Source organism: Squalius cephalus, assembly GCF_949319135.1.
Source record: "Squalius cephalus genome assembly, chromosome: 3".
Classification (NCBI taxonomy): Eukaryota; Metazoa; Chordata; class Actinopteri; order Cypriniformes; family Leuciscidae; genus Squalius; species Squalius cephalus.
In genome coordinates this window covers 60,169,337-60,189,086 of record NC_137124.1, presented here as the reverse complement: position 1 = coordinate 60,189,086, position 19,750 = coordinate 60,169,337, and the positions used below count along the sequence as shown (strand labels likewise).

Sequence of the window (19,750 nt, the reverse complement as noted above, 5' to 3'; positions counted from 1 at the left end):
CAGCGATTGACCTGAAGGATGCGTACTTTAATGTCTCGATTCTTCCTCGACACAGGCCTTTTCTGCGCTTTGCGTTCGAGGGTCGAGCTTATCAGTACAAAGTCCTATCCTTCGGGTAGTCCCTGTCTCCCCACGGCTTCACGAAAGTTGTGGAGGCGGCCCTTGTTCCCATGGAGGAACACGCCGTTCGCAATCTCAACGACTGGCTGATCCTTGCACAGTCTCGGGACCAGTTGTGGGAACACAGGGACCTGGTGCTCAGGCACCTCAGTCAGTTGGGGCTTCAGGTCAACTGGGAAAAGAGCAAACTCTTCCGCATGCAGAGAATCTCTTTTCTCGGTATGGAGTTGGGTTCGGTCGAACAGTCAGCAGACCTCACAGAACATGCTCCATTCCCAAGGAGAGGACGGAGATGTCACGTCACGTCGCCACATCTGCTGGGGAAACCAGGTTACTGGCTCGGCTCCTCAGTGAAAACCTGAAGATGCGATGAACTTGCTGCTCGTTATATGCATGTGCCGTGATGCAGCGCATCTGATGCAATTATCGTTTTAGTTACACTCAAAGTAGATTGCCCTCTCTAGCGAGATTCCTATTCGTTGGTCACTGACGTGACATCTCCGTTTCCTCCTTCAGGCAGCGGGGGTTATATACGGAACCGATACATTCCCTTTCAGTCGGTCACTCTCAACATCATAAAAGAGTAGGCAAAAAAGTACCCGGATGACCTTCTTCTTCCGTTGAGATCCTGAAGTGTGCATACGATGGACACTTTACTGTCCCATGAGGCCACGGGAGATTCCCGGAACAATGGTGAAATCTATTAAAAGTTTCCTCACATATTGCTAGATGTGTTGAAAACCCTCTGTGAAACTTCTGGTGATTTTTCCATCTTTTCAAGTTTTATTAAAGAATGCATTAGTGTCCTGTATTCTCTATTCACAGTAACATAATAATAATTGAATTACAATAGGGTAAGTTTAAGTGCTGCAATTGGCTGGCAACCCAGCTGCCAGTGTACTGTGTTTTCCTTCTACAGTCCATAATTGGTTACTGTGATTTTTTACAGGACATTTGAAGTTGCTGTGATTTTTTACAGGACATTGCTGCTCACACACACACACACACACACACACACACACACACACACACACACACACACACACACACACACACACATGCATTAATTGATAGTCAAATGTATTCAAATGAACAGATGCAAATTAGAAAGTTTAATGTTCATAACATAACGAAAGGTTATTGCTTTATAAGAAAAGTAAATAAAGAATAAACTCATGAAAACAGAGGTAAAAAGTTACTTTGAGATTTTGGATCTTGTAATAAGTCAACAGAAAATATTATGAAATGTTTAAAAAACAGTACATTTATGATAATCTGTTGTGCGATTATTACAAAAAAAGTTTTTAAAATGTGAAAACCAAATAGTACAAAAACAATAAAAAAATGTATACATAATAAACCATCTGGCTGTACATGATCCTTTAGATAACAATGATTAGCCTACAGCAATATTAAGATGATATAATAAATGTAAAATAATAGTCAGCAAATGTAAAAAAAAAAGAAAAAAAAAGAATGATTACTTATGAATAAATGATTAATTATAAAGATGTAAAAGACAAACACAACATGAGCGATGCTAGCAATAGATAGAATGTATTGCTTATTAGGCAAGAAGCGTTGTCACGGTCACTAAATTGCAGTGGTTCTCCTTCACAGTCACACACAGTTGCTTGAATGGTGTTTTCCTGATCCATCCCACCCTGATCAATAACTTTCAGGACAACATTGTAGTCACCCTTCTCCAATGCAGACTTTGGTGTCAGAAAGACACCGGCTGCTAAAATGGGCACATTATAATAGTTAGACATGTATACCAAGCCAGACAGATATTTAAATGTGTAACATATGAAAGAATGAGATTAATTTTTCTTTAAAACATTAGTAATTGCTCACATGTGCCATTCATCGAGGTGGACCAATATTTACTGGTTTCTCCGTAGGTCTCAACTCTAAAGGGACCAGCGAAAGGAGGTCCATCTTTGTCCGTTATAGAGAGAAGCACTGGGGCTGAACCACGATTGCATATTTGTATAATCCTGTCACTGATGACAGGAGCGTTGTCATTTACATCCTCCAATTCAATTACCAGGGTTCCTGTGCCAGTTGCTGGAGCTTCACCTGCACACAAGCACAGACATCAGAAAAAGGCCAGCAAGAATTCTCCTCTTAAAAAAGGAAACAAATTACCATCATTATCCAATGCCAAAATGATAGCTCTGTATTTGCCATCTTTGACAAAGGGAGATTCTCTATCCATGAGGCTCTTGATTTTAATAACTCCAGTGTCTGGAGTAACACTCAGCCAGCCGGCAGGATCAGTGCCAATTTTATACCTGGAAGGAACCAAACATACAGGTTAAAACTAGAAATGTTCAGCAAGAACAACTTTAGTCTTGCCTGGTGGTTTAAAATTTAAAAACATTTGAAGTTTAAAGGATATAGAGGCATGCTATGATTTGAATTCTGCGTATGAGAGATTTGACATTGGAAGGGAAAAAGGCCTTGATAGGTAGACAGTTGCTAATGTGGTTCTCAGTGGTTAATATGGTGCTAGTGAGGCTGTTTGACAAAAAAGAAAAAAAAAAGTCTATCACTGGAAGACTATGTGACTTTTATTGTTCTACAAGATCTGAATCTCTACAGAAATCAGTCAGAATTTTCAAATGAAATAATGACATTTTGGTGGGTTGGGTCTCAGAGAGGGGAAAATGATTTGCAAAATCTCTTACGTTATTGTCTGTGATTTTCCATTGTCTGGATCAGTGGCTTTATAAGTAATTAATTCACTATCAACTGGTGAATCTTCAGGTTTGAAGATAACCTTCTCCTTTGGATTAAACTCCGGAGGCTCATTAACATCAATTACATTCACAGTGACTGTGGCAGTGGAAGTGGGCAAAGAACCGACAAATGGATCATCGTTCTCAACAATCACAGTCAGAATGAATTGCTTGTTCTCCTCAAAGTCCAGGGGCTGAATGGAAATAAAGTGTCTTTTATTAAAGGTAATCAGAACAACCATTGTGGAAACACATGAGCAACACACAGTACCTTTACAGTGGTGATGATGCCCTCTAGCTGACTGGGTCCAGTACTGACACTGAAAAACCCACTCTTGTCGCCGCTAATAATCTTATATTTGGTTGACCAGGCAGGAGATCCAGGTTCATCTCCATCAGTAACTGTAAGTCTGGCCACTTCAGCCCCTACTTTATTCTCTGGGACAGATACAGTGTGCTAAAACAAAGAGAAGTATGGTGTAAATGATTACAAATAAAGTTATATTAACACTTATATTATAATATTCTGAATGTATTAATATACATTACCGTGGTTTGCTCAAACTGAGGTGCGTTATCATTGCTGTCAGTCACAGTAATAACAGCTGTGCCAGTGGTTACATAACCTTGTCCAGCCCTGTCAGTAGCCGTAATTAACACAGTATATCTGGAAAATGTCTGAAAAGAAAGATGTTTTCAGGTGAGTTTGTTTACATGAAATCATTCTTCACCAATGTGAGATCCAGTCATCATTTCTCACCTCTCTGTCCAAGCCTAAAGCATTCACACGAATTCCTCCAGTAACAGAGTTGATTGTAAACAGGTTTGGTTTTGGCAATTCTGGATCTTGCTTGACGATTGAGTAACTGATAACACCATTGTCAGTATTCTCAGTATCATCTGCATCAGTGGCTGTGACTGTCATAAACTCATGACCTTCAGTGAGAGAAGAAGAAAGACTGATTCGGTGAAACTGAAGAGGCATTTGAAAAAGAAAAAAACCTGCTAAAACCCATTTCATTGAGAAACTGCATCATACACCTACCTATATCAGCAGCTTCAGGAACATTTCCATTGAATGTTTTTTGTGTAAAAACAGGCTTATTATCATTTTGGTCCATCACATTTACAATAATTTCCATTGGCGGTTCTGCAATATTTACACCAACTCCAGTAGAATGAGCTACAAGCTAAAGACAGGAGAAGAGATACAGGCATGTCAAGAGACAAATATCGTCTCAGTTACTGTTGTAACCCTCGTTTCCTGAAGGAGGGAACGGGAGACGTAACGTCGACGTGACGACGTAATTGGGATCACTTCAGGGAGCCCTATCAACTTCGAGTGTCTACAGAACGAGCCAATGAACGTTGGCGTGCGTGAATCGCGTCACGCGCCCCGCCCCGCCGCGCGGGTATAAACAGGAAGCGGGCGCACGCACACATTGTTTTTCGCTGAGGAGCCGAGATTTGTGATGGCCATGCAGCGATGGTCAGCAACGGTGGCGACGGGACGTTACGTCTCCCGTTCCCTCCTTCAGGGAACGAGGGTTACAACAGTAACCGAGACGTTCCCTTTCAGTCGCTCACGTTTGACGTAACGTCGACGTGACGACGTAATTGGGATCCCATGGAAAACGCCACGGTTGCTGCCACATCCAGCGCCCTACGCAAGACTCTCAGACCCCCAACTGCTGGGGCGGAAGACCTGCGTAGAGGGAGTTCAACTGCTGTTCCATTATACCCCACACAGCGGAACTCTTGGATAACACTGGGAAAGCGTACCTCTCCAGGGGAAAGAACGCTGCGGAGCCACATCCTGCCCGAAGGGAGGTAACATGTGGAGAATACACATATGGACTGGCCGAAGGGGCAGTGCGACATATGGAATGTCACTGGGGTGCTCCAGCCGAAGGGGGAGACTACACCGACAGTGACGGCAGAGCAGACTCTGCCGAGGGAAGACACGGGCTCACCGCAGGGAGCTGGTCGTGGAGGAATACACATATGGGATCGCCGCAGGGATCACCACATATGGAACCCAGCCTAGCACAAGTTACACAAGCATACAAGCACTAGGCCTGGCGTCGGACGCTCCGCAACGTCCGACTGCCGAAGGGGTGCGGAGGAACTCACAGGGTTCGCCAAGTGGGGAACTCGACTGGAGTACAAAGTGCACGTATCCGTTCCTAGGAAGGGAGTGGCGCAGCAAGCCGACACTAGAGCGGGAACTTCGGTGTTACCGGCTAGTAGAAGCGAGCACACAGGAAGAAACCGGCTCAACACGTAAGCTATAAAACCTAGCGAACGTGTTAGGTGTCGCCCAGCCCGCAGCTCTACAGATGTCTGTCAGCGAGGCGCCTTGAGCCAGCGCCCAGGAAGAAGCGACACTCCTAGTGGAGTGGGCTTTCAACCCAGGCGGGCAGGGCACGCCTTGGGCTTCGTAAGCCAAGGCGATGGCATCCACTATCCAGTGGGCCATCCTCTGCTTGGAGACAGCCTTCCCTTTCTGCTGGCCTCCGTAACAGACGAAGAGCTGATCTGAGGTCCTGAGGCTTTGCGTTCTGTCCACGTACAGACGCAGAGCGCGAACGGGACAGAGAAAAGCCAGGGCTGGGTCTGAATCCTCCGAAGGCAGCGCTTGCAGGTTCACTACCTGGTCCCGGAAGGGAGTGGTAGGAACCTTGGGCACGTATCCGGGCCGGGGTCTCAGGATGACGTGAGAGTTATCCGGGCCGAATTCTAGGCACGATTCGTCGACCGAAAATGCATGCAGGTCCCCTACCCTCTTGATAGAGGCCAATGCAACCAGGAGTACTGTCTTACAGGACAACATTTTTAACTCAGCTGATTGCAGAGGCTCAAAGGGTGGTCTCTGAAGTGCCGAAAGGACCAGAGACAAATCCCAAGAGGGTATAGAGAGTGGGCGAGGAGGATTCAGTCTCCTTGCTCCCCTCAGGAACCTGACGATCAGGTCATGCTTTCCCAAAGACTTACCATCAACAGCATCGTGATGTGCAGCAATAGCGGCAACATACACTTTAAGGGTGGAGGGAGACAGCCTTCGCTCCAGCCCTTCTTGCAGGAAGGAAAGCACGGCTCTGATCGAGCAAGATCGGGGGTTCTCCTCATGAGAGGAGCACCAGTCAACGAACAGGTTCCACTTCAATGCATAGAGGCGCCTCGTAGAGGGGGCTCTAGCGGAAGTGATGGTGTCAACTACCGCAGGGGGTAGGTCACTTAGAACCTCCGCGTCCCGTCCAGAGACCAGACATGGAGTTTCCAGAGGTCTGGACGCGGGTGCCATAGGGTGCCCCGTCTCTGAGAGAGCAGGTCCTCTCTCAGAGGGATGGGCCAGGGAGGGGCTGTCGCGAGGAGCACTAGTTCCGGGAACCAGGTCCGGTTGGGCCAATACGGCGCGACTAACAAGACCTGCTCCTCGTCCTCCCTGACTTTGCACAAGGTCTGTGCAAGAAGGCTCACTGGGGGAAACGCATACTTGCGTAGGCCCCGGGGCCAGCTGTGTGCCAGAGCATCCGAGCCGAGGGTCCCCTTGGTCAGGGAATAGAACAACTGGCAGTGAGACGTGTCCGGGGCGGCAAACAGATCTACCTGTGCGGTCCCGAAGCGCCTGAAAATCAGCTGGACCACCTGGGGATGGAGTCGCCATTCTCCTGGTAGCACCTGCTGCCGTGAGAGCTCGTCGGGTGCACGGTTGAGCAGGCCCGGAATGTAAATGGCACGAAGCGACCTCAGATGCTTCTGACTCCAGAGGAGGAGATGGCGGGCGAGTTGTGACATGCGGCGGGAGCGTAGACCACCCTGGCGGTTGATGTACGCAACGGTCGCAGTACTGTCCGTACGGACCAGTACGTGCTTGCCTAGTAGCAGCGTTTTGAAACGGCTCAGTGCAAGACGTACTGCTAACAACTCGAGGCAGTTGATGTGCCAATGCAGTTGAGGCCCCGTCCACAGACCTGAAGCTGCATGCCCGTTGTACGTGGCCCCCCAGCCGGTGGTAGAGGCATCCGTGGAGACCACAGAGTGTCTGGACACTTGTTCCAGGGGAACACCTGCCCGCAGGAACGAAGGGTCCGACCACAAGCTGAGAGTTTGGCGACAGTGCGGAGTCACTTGGACCCGGCACGAGCCGCTCTGCCACGCCCATCTCGGGACTCGATCGTGAAGCCAGTGTTGGAGCGGCCTCATATGAAGCAATCCGAGCGGCGTAACCGCGGCTGCAGATGCCATATGCCCCAGGAGCCTCTGAAAAAGTTTCAGTGGTGCCGCTGTTCTGCGTCTGAGCGTACTCACGCAGTTCAACACTGACTGGACACGGGCCTCGGTGAGGCGCGCTGTCATGTTGACCGAGTCCAACTCCATACCGAGAAAAGAGATCCTCTGCCCGGGGGTGAGTTTGCTCTTTTCCCAGTTGACCCGAAGCCCTAGGTGGCTGAGGTGACTGAGCACCATGTCCCTGTGTTCGCACAACTGCTCTCTCGACTGGGCCAGAATAAGCCAGTCGTCGAGGTAGTTGAGGATGCGAACACCACGCTCGCACATGGGAGCAATGGCCGCCTCCGCGACTTTCGTGAAGACGCGGGGCGACAGGGCCAGCCCGAAGGGTAAGACCTTGTACTGATATGCCCGTCCCTCGAACGCAAAGCGGAGAAACGGTCTGTGTCGAGGGAGAATCGAGACATGAAAGTACGCGTCCTTCAGGTCGATCGCTGCAAACCAATCTTGGGGACGGATGCATTTGAAAATGCGTTTCTGCGTAAGCATCTTGAAGGGTAGCCTGTGAAGGGACCGGTTAAGGACGCGCAGGTCCAAGATTGGCCGTAACCCACCACATTTCTTGGGTACAATGAAGTACGGGCTGTAGAAGCCGGTCTTCATATCGGCTGGAGGGACCGGCTCGATCGCGTCCTTCGCCAGTAGGACTGCGATCTCTGCCCTGAGCACAGGGGCACTGTCTGCCAGAACACGGGTGAACAGAATGCCCTTGAAAGCAGGGGGACGCCGGGCGAACTGGATCGCATAGCCGAGTCTGATGGTACGGATGAGCCAGCGAGACGGGCTGGGAAGCGTTAACCAGGCTCCCAGAGACCAAGCAAGCGGGACTAACGGCACCACAGACGTACCCGGGGTGGGGCAGCACGGCGGAATGCAGGGACCCGACTCGGACGGCACAGCGGCCCGAAGTGGGGTCTGAGTGTGTGGTGCAGCACATACCTGCTTCCGACGAAGGGCAGAGTGAGTGTGAGGAGGTGACAGCACGTCCGGAACACAGCCACTGCTGCTCGCTGGCGATGGAAGAGGGGCTCGGGAGTGACAAGGCATGGCGGCGTCGTCGACTGCCAAGCGCGCCCTCTTGGGGCCCAGAGGTTTCAGAAATTGCTCTTTTTTTGAAAATGTGGGAAGAAAAGAAAAAGAAAAGGAAACAAAAGATTCTCCGCCCCGGCCCTCCACCGGGGGAAGGAGTGGCGCCTTCGCCATCTCCTGAAGAGCAACTTGATCCACCTCCGGGCCGCCCGTCTCAGGGTCGTTTGCACCGTCGCTTGCCTCCTGGTTTGGCAGCGGCCTGGACGGGCGGGGTCGGCTTCCTGCGGCTTGCTCCACGCTGAGGCCTGGATGATGGCTGCTGCTGCTGGGGCTTGGCGGGAGCGGAGGACGCCGCAGAAGGCCGACCACAGCGACGAGTAGACGGAGGGTCTGCGGCCGGCGGACGGGTGGGAGCAGCAGGGGTCCGCCGGGGCAGGATGTGCCGGATGGCCTCCGTCTGCTTCTGTGCGGCCGAGAACTGTTGGGCAAAGCTCTCGACCGCGTCGCCGAATAACCCAACCTGGGAAAGAGGGGCATCCAGGAACCGATATTTATCGGTGTCCCTCATATCCGCCAGGTTGAGCCAAAGGTGGCGTTCCTGGACCACCAGAGTGGACATCGCCTGACCAACCGAACGTGCGGTTTCCTTCGTCGCCCGGAGGGCGGGGTCGGTTGCCACACGGAGCTCCCGGAGGAGCTCTGGGTCAGAACCACCCTCGTTCATGTCCATGAGCGCCTGGGCCTGGTGGACCTGCAAAAGCGCCATGGCATGGAGGGCGGAAGCAGCCTGTCCACAGGCCTTATAAGCCTTCGCCGTTAAGCCGGACGAAAAATGACAGGCCTTGGACGGGAGGCGTGGATTACCCCGCCAAGAGGAAGCGGACGCCGGACACAACTGCATCGCGACGGCCCGCTCCACTGGGGGGATATCCACATACCCCTTAGCTGCCCCGCCGTCGAGGGTGGCGAGGGGTGAGGAGCCACTAGAACGGCTTCGGGCACTATACGGTGCCTTCCACGTCCTAGAGAGCTCCTCATGCACTTCCGGAAAGAAAGGTACCGGGGCGGCGCACTGAGAACCAGCACGGCCCGCCCCGAGAAACCAATCGTCCAACCGAGAAGGTTCGGGACGTGGTGGAGGATTCCACGCAAGCCCGACCTTCTCGGCGGCCCGGGAAAGCATAGCAGTCCATTCTGGATCTGGCTCGTACAACGCTACACACCCCGAGGGGGGCAACGCAGCCGAGTCGTCATTTCCAGAGGACAGCTCCCCCTCCGATGCTGCGATCGACATCTGATCGTCAGCCGGAGCCCCAAAGGAAACGGTTGGCCGTTCCGGAGAAGGACCAAGACGTTCACTAAGGAGCCCCAATGGCGACAGCGCTTGTGAGGCGTGAGGGGCCCGCGGAGGATGACTCGACGGGGAAGCCCTCACGGTAATCCTCAGATCACCCTGGTCATGCACCGAAGTAGGTCTATTCTGCGAGGCAGAATAGACACTAGATCGGGGCATAGGCGAGGGGACTGCACCTCCCTTGAGGTAAGCGAGTCTCGATCTCAGCGCTGCGATAGTCATATTCCCGCAATGGGAACATGAACTATCCACAAAAGCTGCCTCAGCGTGTTGAATGCCCAAACAGGAGAGGCAACTGCTGTGGCCATCTGCTGGCGCCAGGGAACGACGGCATCCAGAAACGCACAAGCGGAAAGACATCTTGAAAAAGACGCAGGGTCACGCTTGTGTTGCTCTTTTAGTAACAATAAAAAAGGATTTAGAAAACTCTCTTTTGTGTTGAGGCACCCAGGGGTAGCCGCAGTGTGAATGCACACACAGGGGAAACGCCCACCGAACCGACACACACACACACAAACACAAACACAGTGCTGTGAAAACAGCAGTTGAGAGCTGCAATGCTCGCGGCCACCGCTGATCGCGCCGTCACACCAACACAGGAACAGAGAGATGATCCTCTTTTTGAAGTCTTCAAAGGCTGATTCTGATAGACAAAAAGTCTCATAGAAACTCGGCTCCGAAGTGAAAGACAATGTGTGCGTGCGCCCGCTTCCTGTTTATACCCGCGCGGTGGGGTGGGGGCGCGTGACGCGATTCACGCACGCCAACGTTCATTGGCTCGTTCTGTAGACACTCGAAGTTGATAGGGCTCCCTGAAGTGATCGCAATTACGTCGTCACGTCGACGTTACGTCGAACGTGAGCGACTGAAAGGGAACTGAGGTTGTTTGAAAACACAAATAAATTAAGAGTGATATATTTTAGTCCATTGTCTATTAGCTTTGATACGTCAATATGCAAGTGTAGTTGAAGATACTAATAACAAAAAAAATCATGCTCTCAGTAAACACATGAAAAGAAAACGTTTTATCTGATTAACTGGTGACAGGTTTAATAGAATTAAGAACGATCAGAAAATCCAACGCTAAAATACACTAAGAACTAAAAGCTGACCTAAAATCAACTTACTCTGTATGAAGCTTTTTTTTCTCTGTCGAGTGGCCGAGTCACATACAGATTCCCTGATAATCTTTCTATAGTAAAAGTCCCCTTAGGCTCCAGATCCGCTCCTTCACCTGTGATACTGTAGTGCATCTGAGCTTCCTTATCAAAGTCTGACTTTATCTAAATACAGGAAAAAAAAAACAAGATACAATAACAGAATATGTTAATAAGAAACAATAACAAAATATGTAGATAACAGACAAAACTCTTTCTCGTTCATCTAATTTTAACATTCCCTTCATGACTTTTTCTCACCTGGTGCAGTTTCACTGGGAAAGGACCTTTGCCATTCTCAAGTAAAGAGAATGGAGGAATAACCCAACCTCTCTTTGCTCTCTTCAGACCCGTTGAAGGCTTTGGAAACATCAGAACCAGATCATCAGCGGGAGATTCCATCTGAAAAAGTTAGTAAAAGAAACTGAGCAACAAAACATTTTTGTTTACAGTTAAATAATGGAAAATGTTTACTACAGCTACTGACTGCATTCAAATCAGTCTGTTACAGTATTAATATATGAGGAGGGTAAAATTGTTGGGTCCCTTTTCAATAAACAAATTTAGGGTTATTCGAGATCTCTTCACTAAACATTATTTCCGTATAATAAATGGAGTACAATATAAAACAATATAAAGTAATCTTAGGTTTTAGGCTTTAGCTCTGCATAAATAAAACATCTGGATTTTGTATTTGAGACGGATCAGAGAGAGCAGAGACAAATTACATTCATCAGCAGGGATTGGAAACATCATCAGTTTAACACAAACCTCTAATAATTAGCCCTAAACATGTACAGAAATTGAATTGTGCATTTACAGAACCATAAACCACACATAAAAACTGAAGTGTCCAATAGAGGTCAGGCTTGTACTGTACTGACAGCAGTTTCTGGAAGGAACTAGTTTGTACCTGTGGAGAGGAGATGTTCATGACCGTGTCCATGTGATGGTCCTCATGATGATGATGGACACGCTCAACTCTGACAGATACCGTGTGCTTCTTGCCACTGGAGTCCCAAGCGTCCACAGAAAACACCTTGTGGCCTTCATGAAGAGTCACTTGTCTCTTCAGTGTTACAGTCCCATCCGTGTCCACATCAAACCGCCTGTCAGAGGACTGGAAGAGCGTTCTTGTTCTTCCATCGCATGCATTAAAAATGACTGTCAGAAAAAGAGTTTCAATTGGCTCATTAAAACATCTTGTCACATGTAAACCTGGTTCCCTGAGTTTTAAGGCTACATGCTAATCTTTTCATGAATTATTTATTTATAATTATTTAAAAAAATTCTCAATAGATTTTACACATGTCTGTGTTCAGAGTGGAAGGCAATGGTATTAGTGGAAAGAGCAAGATAAGCAAATATAATAAGACATGGACAGAGGGGAAGGGAGGAGCAAGGTGTAAGACGAGGGAGGAGAGGTAGAAGGATAGGGAACAGACGGGTTTATTAAATCAGAGCCACCCTAATTGACCATGTCATAAATTATAATTTATAATATGGTCTTTCTTTGAGAGAAGCTGGAGAGAGAGCCCATCCCAATAAAAACATTGTGCCACAGTCAATGTCCCTGGACAACAACTTCTGCAATCTCCTGGTGTTGTGGCACACAACACTAGCCGCGTTTCCATTACTCTTCAAATTGCACAAACTGAAAAGCACTTTCAAAAGAACTGACAGAAAAAATATCCATTGGCCACGCATGAGCCAAAGCATCTATCCCCAGAGGCAATGGAAGAGGCAGAGTGGACAAGGGGCGCACTGGGCTGTCTCGCTCAAAGCGAGATCCACCTCTGCCAAATGTCTTAGCCCTTACCTTGAGAGAAGATTTTTACATCACACGGACCCTCCTGCACTCGCACACATGGAAAGTATAACACAGCTTTAGTTATCAGCCTCAGATCTGTGCACTTTAGAGGGTGCAAATGCTTAATCGAGTGAGGCCCGTGACCCCAGCACTTCTTGGGGGAGTCAGGACTACTTCACTGCTTCTCTGCTCCCCTCATGGGTGCTGATGAGAGATGAAGAGGGATCGGCTCACAAGCATTACAGATTCTTGAGCCCAATTATACTTTTTTCATGTGTGTCCTCACAGAGACACAGAGACACACACTTTATGAAAAAACTGAGAAAATGAGAAAACTATGAGAACACTATGTCGCTGGAAATTCAAACAAAATATGGGCAGATACATTGTTTCCAGAATAAGAAGCAATTGAAGAGCAGTGGCATGTCCTGTTGAGGCACGGGTGATGACCCTCGGAGAGTGGTGTTAGCACCATCAGCCACTGAATCGGTGTGATTCTATACAGACATCAGACAATCATCGCACATGCAGGCTGTTTTCATAGCATCAGCTAGAGATGAGACATTAGCTGCGTTTCCATTACCCTTCAAATTGCTCAAATTGAAATTGCGAATTGAACATACACCCAATGGAAACACGTCTATTTCGCAAAAACTCCCATTTATCGCAAAAAAAGTGTTTACGCTCGCATGAGGGGGTTTTTCAGGCAATTCGAAAAAGGAAAATTTCACAAAACTGCAATGGAAACAGTTTTTGCGCATTTACAGTCACCTGACGTAGATGACAGGGTGTGTTTGGACCGAATACGAGACAGAGTTCTTTATTAAATTCATACTAGACAAAAGAATTACAGGAATAATGGATTTTAAACCTCAAATAAACGCCACAATCAAGACCTCGAAGCAGAAATGAGGGAGAAACACCCAGAAACACCTCATATGTGCCGCTCACAAGTATAATGGTAAAAAAATTATTGTTTATCACAATAATAAAAGGGTCGTTCCTTACCATTAATGCTTGGAAGACACACATACATCTCCTTCAATTAATAATAATGGCTAGTGCAGTGGCTGGGATATAGTACAGAAACCTACCAATGTCCGTTGCCATGGTTTTTGGAAGGATTTTATTTTTAGTTTAATGGAAACGCCGTCATTTCGCAGTAGTTTTTTGTTGACATTTAGAAAAAAAATCGCAAAAGTTTTGCGCAAATCTGTTATGGAAACGCTCCTACAGATAGAGATGAGACACTGATAGCAAACATCATTAATCAACACTTACAGTATTTGTGAGCTACAATTTTTTTATAGTCCTCTGTTAAAAAGATGGTTAAAAAGATTTTGCAGAACATTTTGTAGAATATTTTTATTTTTAATATTTTATTATTTTCAGTTGCTTCAGTGTTTTGTATAAAGAGATCAGCTTACCTCTTCCTAGTCTTTTTCCTTGGTGAAGGTCATCTCTGTGCACTTTAAAAACCAGCAACTCCGACTCAAAGCCAGGTGTACATGAAGACTCCTCCGCAAATCCACACAAAATGACCTAAATTGAAGCAATCTCTTTATGTAACACATATACACTTAAAATTGAAGGTATTTCCAGCACAACAGCAGTCCATGTGAGCTAAACTGCGGATCATTTATCATTGCTTTGGCACAAAATGCATTCAACTACTAGCTCTCAACTTCATTAAACCTCTTAAAAAACACACATTAATAATTATCAAATAAAATCAGATTCTCAAAAAAATAAAACAATTCTCTGAACATGATGAGTACAATCAAACACTAAAGAGATCCAAAGTTTTTGGAAAGTGCCCTGAATAAAATCCTACCTTACAGAGGAAAATAAGAACTCCCAATCGCACAATCTTCATTGTCTCAATTCGAAGCTAAATGCCTTAAAAAGGTCCTTTAGGTAATACTTCCTTGTTGGTCTTTAAGATTGCACAGCTGTTTAATTTCTTGAGTTGCTTGAGTTGCACATTTATTATGTTTTTAGGGGGGCGGGGGTGGGGTCGCCTAAAGGAGGGGCATTAGTGATGTAAATTTGCTTGAAAATAAAAAAATAAAATGATTCAACTCAAAATTTTAAATACCTGCATTTTTCAGACTACAGTATATCAGCATTTCACAATTTAGGACAGTATTTTTATGACTTGACTGGATCCAAGAGGTCTATGATATCGGAAGCTGTATCTGTTAGCATTTTAGATAACCTCAAGGGCAGTTTCTGGACTCGCATGTTTTTCAGAAACCTGGTGAAACAAGTGTTTGGGAACACAACAATCTTTCAATACTGAAGTCACTTCGTACAAAAATCTTTATACAGTCTGCATTACCATCATGATATGAATCTTTGCTAACACGCATCGGTCAAACCTGAAGCCACAGTCACAACTCTTCTCACAGTCAGAGAAACAGAAGACTGTCACTAAACAGTGAATAATTTTTCATTTCATTAAATAACTGCATCTTCCAAAAACCATAAACTCTTTAGTTATTCATACTCCACCATCTTCTATGCAGTTTGAAGTTAATTCACCTTGGTACTATTTTTTAAAGTAAAGTGTAAAACTGTCGCAGAAGAATGAAGGGCTTTTATTAATAATAAAAAAATACAAAACTCCAACAAAGACAACCCCGATGGGGAAAACAAGAGACTTCACCTGACACATGAGGTTACATTCAACAACAATTAATTTTTATTTGTTTATTTTATTTTTTTGTACATTTTTGTACATTTTTACATTTACAATAAATAAAAAAAGTGTTTATTCAGCATTTTGGATTATATAGACATGGACATGTCTCATAATGTAGGGGATGTGGCCTAAAAGCTAAATTCACACCACACAATTTTCTTGTGTGTTTTGTATTTTATTTTGATACATTTGATGAGCAAGTAGTTGTAATTTGTAACAAGACATGATGTACTCGATGTACTTTTCCCCTCATCTCTGATTGTAACATATAATGAGAACATTGTTTAATTATTAGAACGTATGATATTCTTTCAATTTAGTACTTTTAACAAAACGTTTATTCAACATCAAACAATGTCAAGTCATGTCACCTTTACTTATATAGTGCTTTATACAATACAAATTGTTTCAAAGCAGCGTTAAATGGATAAACAGGAAAATATATATACGCAAACACACACACAAATTTTTACTTTTTATGACATTGACAAAAAATGACATCAAGATTGTGTAGACTGAATTAAAGTTCAACTTTGAAAAACAATAAAAATACATGCAATGCACATTACAATGCAAGATGTTTCAAATTACCCTTGTTGGTGAATTAAAGATGTTACAGTAATTCAGATACAGTTGCCACATTGGAAAATATACATTACCTAATTCACATTTTAAGAGATATACAATTCTTCCATTATAAATGTGTCGTTGCAGTTTGTTAGAAAATGTTTTATGAAGATGATAGAATGCTAGAATGAAAGAATGCTAGAAACAGATGTTCTCAGTGTTAAATGTTAAGATATTAGTAGCCTTTAAAGAGTGGAAAAAATTCCACTTGCTTGTGAAAACATTACCAAAGCGAAACTGTAGACAGGAAGAGACTGGCTAATCACCATGTCGGACGATCGACCACAGTTATGTTTTCACATGCTCTGTGGTGTTATCTAAAATAGATCAGCAAGAGGAAAATAAATTCAAATAGTGGTGCAGCAGTTCCAGTAAACCATTGACCATAAAATTAAAATCGCCATACAATTAGCATAAAATGTATATAGAATTTCTGTCCATCCAATTTTAATAAATACTGATTATTTTACAAACATATCTCAGGCATCAAAGCAGAATTTCCAGGTATGAAACAGTTAAAAGGGAAGGTAATGAAGACTGCGCTCTGAGGACATAAGGACTGATTTTTTTCAAGACTTGCAAGTATTTTAGCAAGAAGATCAATGACAAGTGAATTTCAATGGTGCGTAAGTACACAAAGGCATGTACTACAGCTTCTGCACACTTAACACTGAGAGAGGTGAATAAATGATGTCTTAACCAAATAAAATGCAAATCAAATGTGAGGGAGAAGTCAAAATTTACTACTTACTGTAAAAATGACTAAATTTTTCAGGCATCATTCTGGGTTCCTCAGACCAGCACGAAGAGCCCTCTTCCGATCCAGAGGAGAGCATGTTGTTTGCGGTGTCTAGCTCAGGGGACGTAGTTGGAGAGGACAAAGAGAGAATCAGTTGAGCCCTCTCCTTCTGTCAGCCCCACAATCCAGGAAATTATTGGGTGTAATGGTCAGGCCATGGCCAAGCTAAACTTAACCTGGTCACGTGAAAAACAGACTCGACAAGTGATTTCTGGTGTGCCATGACTGTCCCATGAGCCTTCTGTTTCTTCGTGATTTTGTCCCAGGGGCGTAGAATTTAGTAGGGACGCTAGGGACGTGTCCCTACCAATATCCAGTGACACTGATATGTCCCTATCAATAATTTCGATCAAAACTTAAATATATATTTATATATATATAACCACTGTTGTCCGGTTGTGTCTTGTGGTTTTCATGTATTAGGCTTATTTTATTTAATCAGGAAACATCTTATTTAGATTAAAATCTCTTACAAGAGCGTTCTGAGAAAAATGATCAGTTTTTACTACTGTATTACAATCGCGGGATGAGTGGCGAACAATCGTTAGTTTGACAATCGTTAGAGAGAGAGAGAGAGAGAGAGAGAGAGAGATTGTGTATAAGTGTGTGTAACACTACATTATAGGGACAAAATGTCACCACAAAGATGGCAATATCTGAAATACTTGTCCTCGTGGGGATTTATTTATTTATTTATGGAAAACAGCTGAAAATGTAAAAAGTTTTCTGTGATAGGCAGGGTTAGTGTAGGGGGATATAATATACCGTTTGTACAGTATAAAATCATTATGTCTGTAAAAAGTCCCCATAAAACATAAAAACACAACATTGCTTGGTCTTGTTGAAATGAGAGGAATGTTTGATGAAGTTGAAACCCTTGTCATCCCAGTCTCATCAGCTGAGGCTGAAAGAAGTTTCAGTGCTCTTAGGACACTGAAAACATGGCTCAGAACAATGGCACAAGTGACACTTAACAGTATTGCTGTGTGTCATGTCCAACAGGACAAACTGGACATTATTGATGTGAAACAAATATGCCAACAGTTAATTTATGTAAGTTCACTTTTAAATGAAGATTCTGTCATCGTTCTGTTACTCTCCCTCAAGTTGTTTCAAACCTGTATGCATTTTTTTCTTCTACTGAACACAAAAGAAGATATTTTGAAGAATGTCGGTAACCAGTATTGAGGGTTTTTTTTTACTATGGAAGTCAATGGGGTCCATCAACTGTCTGGTTACCGACATTCTTCAAAATATCTTCTTTTGTGCTCAGAAGAAGAAAGAAATTCATACAGGTTTAAAACAACTTGAGGGAGAGTAAATGATGACAGAATTTTCATTTTTGGGTGAACTGTCCCTTTAATGACAGATGCAGCTCAACTTCAGGGGATGTCCCCATCCCCACCAATTTCAAAATCAAACCTACGCCCTTGTCTTGTCCAAAAACAAAAAGTCCCACATTTGAGTTACACGAATGTGGAGGGATTGTGCGAGTAGGAATTTGCTGGCTAGCTATCTCTCGCAGAGTGAGGCACACACTTTGAAGGTTCCGGTTTTGCCATCTAAGCCATTACAGACCACCTCGCAGATGATTGTAAAGGCGTATGTGGCAGCTGGTCAGGCTGCAGGTGCCTTGCACACAATGGTCAGATTTAGGTCAGAGGTAGGGATTTTCTGCTGAAGCGGTCGCTAAATTGGTTTCACAGACCTCGTTTTCTGTGACACCAAACAGACGGCTGCCACTATCAGTGTTTCGATGGCAGTGATCTCATCTATCCAATCACATTCTAATACTCGTGGTATAAAAGATTGGTACTTACAGACGTTTGAGTTCGCAGATGCTGACGCTTCCATTCACAGCGGCAACATACACTTTGAGGGTGGAGGGAGACAGTCTTCACTCCAACCCATCTTGCAGGAAGGAAAGCACAACACTGATCGGGCATTTTCTGGGGTCTTCTTGGCGAGAAGAGCACCAGGTGACGAAGAGGTTCCACTTCAACGCATAGGCATGTCTCGTGACGATGCTCTAGCGCAAGTGATGGTAGCTACCATCATAAGCTGGTTGCGCAGTTCCAGGTTTGGCCGTAGCCCACCGGTATTCTTGGGTACAATGAATTTGGGGCTGTAGAAGCCGGACTTCATTTTGGCTGGAGGGACAGTCTCGATCGCACCCTTTGCTAGTGGGGTGGCAAACTCTGCTCGCATGACAGGGGCATTGCCACCGACCATGGTGTAGTGGACTCCCCGGAAGCGGGGAGGAGACTGCGCGAACTGAATCGCGTAGCCGAGCCTGATGGTTCTCGCAACCCAGCAGGACAGGTTGGGAACCTCTAGCCAAGCTCCCAAGAACTGTACCAGCGGGGTCATGCGAACCACTGACGTACCCTCGATGGGGCAGCAAGGTGGAATGACCGGCCCGGACATGGGAGGTATACCGTCCCGGTGTGGAAGGACCAGCGTTCCACGGGGGTCTTCTCTGCCAGGGGTATGGCGACAGAGGAGGATGAGAGTGGCGAGGCTCGTGAGGGGCGCGCACTGTCATCCGAGACCTCTGGTGGCTCAGAGATGGGTGTGTCAGTTCTTTTTTAAACCAGATTGGGGTGCTGCCCGCCGTGGGGCAAGCAACGGCGAAAGGAGAACAAAAGATTCTCCCCCGGCCCTCCACCGGGGGAAGGAGTGGCCCTGCTACCATCTCCTGTGAAGAACTGATCGCCATCTCTGAGCAGCCCATCTCAGGGGCGCCGCTTAGCCTGGCGTTTAGCAGGCTGAGGGTTCTGTGCCGACGGCTGGGTGGAGGCAGCAGCGGGCCGTTGAGGCAGAATATGGTTTATCACCTCAGTCTGCTTCAAGAACTGTTGGGCAAAACCCTCGACCACGCCGCCGAAAAGGCCAGCCTGGGACATGGGAGTGTTGAGGAAGCAGGTTCGCTCGGCATCTCGCATATCGGCCAGGTTTAGCCAGAGGTGTCTCTCCTGGACCACGTTTGTGGACATCACCTGTCCCAGGGAGCATGCGGTCATTTTCGTCGCTTGGAGAGCAAGGTCGGTGGTGGCACGCAGCTCATCAAAGTCAAGTCAAGTCAAGTCAAGTTTATTTATATAGCGCTTTTC

General features: G+C 45.9%; 1 protein-coding gene across 1 annotated transcript; it reads right to left on the bottom strand.

Moving 5' to 3' along the window:
- Positions 1 to 1,210: 1,210 nt before the first annotated feature.
- On the bottom strand, positions 1,211 to 19,182 carry LOC307155285 (cadherin-1-like; the record flags this gene model as incomplete). The annotated part of the gene is made up of 14 exons (XM_079865846.1): positions 1,211 to 1,861; positions 1,978 to 2,202; positions 2,272 to 2,417; positions 2,814 to 3,058; positions 3,136 to 3,321; positions 3,414 to 3,542; positions 3,625 to 3,800; positions 3,910 to 4,054; positions 10,668 to 10,823; positions 10,959 to 11,099; positions 11,611 to 11,861; positions 13,935 to 14,049; positions 14,849 to 14,888; positions 19,025 to 19,182. The coding sequence occupies 14 exons, from the start codon at positions 19,180 to 19,182 to the stop codon at positions 1,623 to 1,625; spliced, it is 2,352 nt and encodes a 783-aa protein (XP_079721972.1). The 3' UTR covers positions 1,211 to 1,622.
- Between the last annotated feature and the right edge of the window lie 568 nt (positions 19,183 to 19,750).